Raw genomic sequence first — 3,281 nt, 5'->3', positions numbered from 1 at the left:
GCAAAAACCCAGCAGCAAGGGACGTTGTTTTAATAATTTACTGGTCAAAAACTGAAAGCCAGAAGCCACTGGCTAAAAATGCTCGCGTTTGCCTTGTGGCAGCCCGGAGTCCTGGGGCTTCGCGTGGAGTGAGCGGGCTGCAGGCAGCCAAGGACTCTGCCACCGGCTTTGCTGAAGCCACGCTCCGGAACCTCAGCCGAAAACATTACCCATTCTGGTTTCTAACTTTGCTTCTGAAACCTAGTAATGTTTAGCTGGAAATGGGGAAAGAGTTATGTTGTTAGGTCATCTTTTTCCCAATAAGGAAAGGAGACTGGACTCAGGGGAAGCTATTTGGTTTGGTGGCTCAAAAAACATTTTGTTCTCACTTACAGAGATTGGATTTCAGGGGGGTTGTAGAGGTTTAGCGCCCGATGGAAGTGTGCCCTGTTGTGTACATGGTAGCAGTGCTCGTGGTCCCTGGAAGTAACCCATGACAACACAGCAGCTGTGATCACACATATCAAATACCTTTTCTGCACAGAAGATGAAAATTCTGCTAAAATTAACCACAATTTAGAGCTGACTGTAGCTGAGACAGGGTGTAATAAATCACTAGAAGAGCGATGCTGCATTTGAAAATAGGACTAAAATAGGACAGAGAAGCCATAATGAGCTGTTTTGGGTTTGTTTTTCTAAATACCATAGAAAAATTATTTTTGGAGCAAGAATTTCCTTATTTTTGAGATATTCTATTATTTCCTCTACAATGTGAACAATTACAAATCCTTGGCAGTTTCATCTCCAAAAGTAGGCTGTTAGTCTCAGGGAATTCAAATAATACTTTACATACTTCTGTGGAAAATAAGAAGGATTACTGCCTACAGCCATATGATAAGCCTTTCCATCCGCTCTTTTTTCTCAGGGCTTGTCCTCAGGCATTTCGGAGAGAGCAGGAGGGGGGTTGTTGGTTCGGTAGTCAAGCAGTCCATGTGACTCTAAGACAGACTTACAATGAGGTTAGGGTTTAAGAAATAGAAATACATTTTTCTTCTCTAGAGTGTTCCCTTGAAGCACTTCAGAAACCTCAATGTGTTTAGACACCTCTCAGGAGATGCTGGAGGGATGTTGCCACTCATTGCCAGTGGGAACACGGGGTTTCGGACCACCAATATCTGTGACAGACGTGGTTCCCCTGAGCTAGCACCTTGGAAGTTTCTGGGCTGTCTGCTTGCTGGGTCTCTAAAAAACTTTATTCTGTCCCCAGTCATGATTGGGTCATTTTCTTTCCCCACAGGAGTGCGAGACCTTTGAGAAGTGCTGCCCTAATGTCTGTGGAACGAAGAGTTGCGTGGCGGCTCGATACATGGACGTCAAGGGGAAAAAAGGGCCGGTGGGAATGCCCAAAGAGGCAACCTGCGACCGCTTCATGTGCATCCAGCAAGGCTCAGAGTGCGACATCTGGGACGGGCAACCTGTCTGCAAGTGCAAGGACAGGTGTGAGAAGGAGCCGAGCTTCACCTGTGCCTCCGACGGGCTCACCTACTACAACAAGTGCTACATGGATGCAGAAGCTTGCATCAAAGGCATTACACTGAACGTAGTCACCTGTAGGTACCATCTCACCTGGCCAAACACCAGCCCTATCCCACCAGAAACAACAGCTCGCCCTACTACTGCCTATTCTGAGACAACGGTCATTGATATCTTGCCGCCTGCTCTAGTGAACAACCCTGTCCATCAGTCCGTCTACGTGGGAGAGACCGTCAGCTTCCTCTGTGATGTTACAGGGAGACCCAAGCCAGAAATCACATGGGAGAAGCAGGTCGATGGGAAAGACAAAGTGATTATGAAGCCAAATCACGTCAGAGGGAACGTTGTGGTCACCAACATCGCCCAGCTGGTCATCTACAACACCCAGCTCCAAGATGCAGGCATCTACACCTGCACCGCCAAAAACAGCGGTGGCCTGCTCAGGGCTGATTTCCCTTTGTCAGTCATCAAAGGAGAACCCACATCCAAAGAAGCTTCCCAAAATAAAACACATTTTCCAACCGATGAGTGCCTGAAGCAACCAGACAGCGAAGACTGCGGGGAAGAGCAGACCAGGTGGTACTATGATGCAAAGAAAAACAACTGCTTTACTTTCATCTATGGGAACTGTAACAGCAACCTCAACCACTTTGAGACCTACGAGAACTGTATGTTAACGTGCATGAACGGCCCAATCAACATTTGCAATCTGCCAGCCCTGCAAGGTCACTGCAAAGCCTATGAGCCCAGATGGGCCTATAACAGCTTGACAAAGCAGTGCCAGTCCTTCATCTATGGCGGGTGCGGCGGCAACGAGAACAACTTTGAGAGCCGGGAGGCCTGCGAAGAGATGTGCCCCTTCCCGAAGAACACGCACTGCAAAGCTTGCAAACCACGCCAGAAGCTGGTGACAAGCTTCTGCAAAAGCGACTTTGTTATCCTGGGCCGTATAACAGAGCTGACCGAAGACCAAGACTCGGGACATGCCCTGGTGACAGTGGAGGAGATTCTCAAAGATGAAAAAATGGGATTAAAATTCCTGGGGAAGGAACCACTAGAAATCACGCTTTTGAACATGGACTGGAGCTGCCCATGTCCCAACATGACCACGGTGGATGGCCAGCTCATCATCATGGGAGATGTCCACAACGGCATGGCTGTCCTACAGCCAGACAGCTTTGTGGGGTCCTCCAGCATCCGACGTGTGCGGAAGCTCCGCGAAGTCATCCACAAGAAAACCTGTGAGCTCTTGAAAGAGTTCCTAGGATTGCATTAACCTCCCTCGCACGTGTCAGCCTTCCAGACCCGTGTGTTACATAGGGCTAACCAGCGCTAGGCTAGTGCACGAACTAAACCAGCTGTTTGAAGATACGCCGTAGGAATTATGCAGAACCCTTATTTTAATCCATTAATGATGCTTAGCAACAATGTAGTGTGGTCTTTGGCAAGCACGTAAAACAGCAGCAGAAGGCTATTAATCTCGCATTGAAATCGATTCGTCCGTATAGCAGTGCCATTTAACTAGATGACTCACTGCAGTAATTATACAATTTTTATGTAGCTTCCATCATAAGTGACGGAATTCGTAGCATTTGTTTAGCTAATTGGTACACAGCTAAGTAATATATAATGTCAACTTAATCCCTCTCATTTACAGTATGGAAATGTTATGGTAAGTCATTCTAAGTAAGTCACACTCTTGTCTCCTCATAGCAGCACTAATATTTCAAGAGAAAAGCCTGTAAATTATTGTCTATTTTACAACAGTG

The 3,281-nt window shown here is 47.0% G+C and overlaps 1 protein-coding gene across 1 annotated transcript; it reads left to right on the top strand.

Annotated features, from left to right (window-relative positions):
• Positions 1-1,276: 1,276 nt before the first annotated feature.
• WFIKKN2 (WAP, follistatin/kazal, immunoglobulin, kunitz and netrin domain containing 2) lies at positions 1,277-2,997 on the top strand. Its single transcript, XM_009940885.2, has one exon. The coding sequence runs from the start codon at positions 1,346-1,348 to the stop codon at positions 2,786-2,788; it is 1,443 nt and encodes a 480-aa protein (XP_009939187.2). The 5' UTR covers positions 1,277-1,345; the 3' UTR covers positions 2,789-2,997.
• The last annotated feature ends 284 nt before the right edge of the window (positions 2,998-3,281 follow it).

The sequence above is a fragment of the Opisthocomus hoazin genome, chromosome 21 (assembly GCF_030867145.1).
Source record: "Opisthocomus hoazin isolate bOpiHoa1 chromosome 21, bOpiHoa1.hap1, whole genome shotgun sequence".
Taxonomy (NCBI): Eukaryota; Metazoa; Chordata; class Aves; order Opisthocomiformes; family Opisthocomidae; genus Opisthocomus; species Opisthocomus hoazin.
The sequence above is the reverse complement of the archived record's forward strand: the minus strand, read 5'-3'. Positions and strand labels throughout refer to the sequence as shown.

What these genes read in the sequence shown, in the direction of transcription:
- WFIKKN2 (XM_009940885.2), top strand. Translation starts at nt 1,346, where the DNA reads ATGGACGTCAAGGGGAAAAAAGGGCCGGTGGGAATGCCCAAAGAGGCA.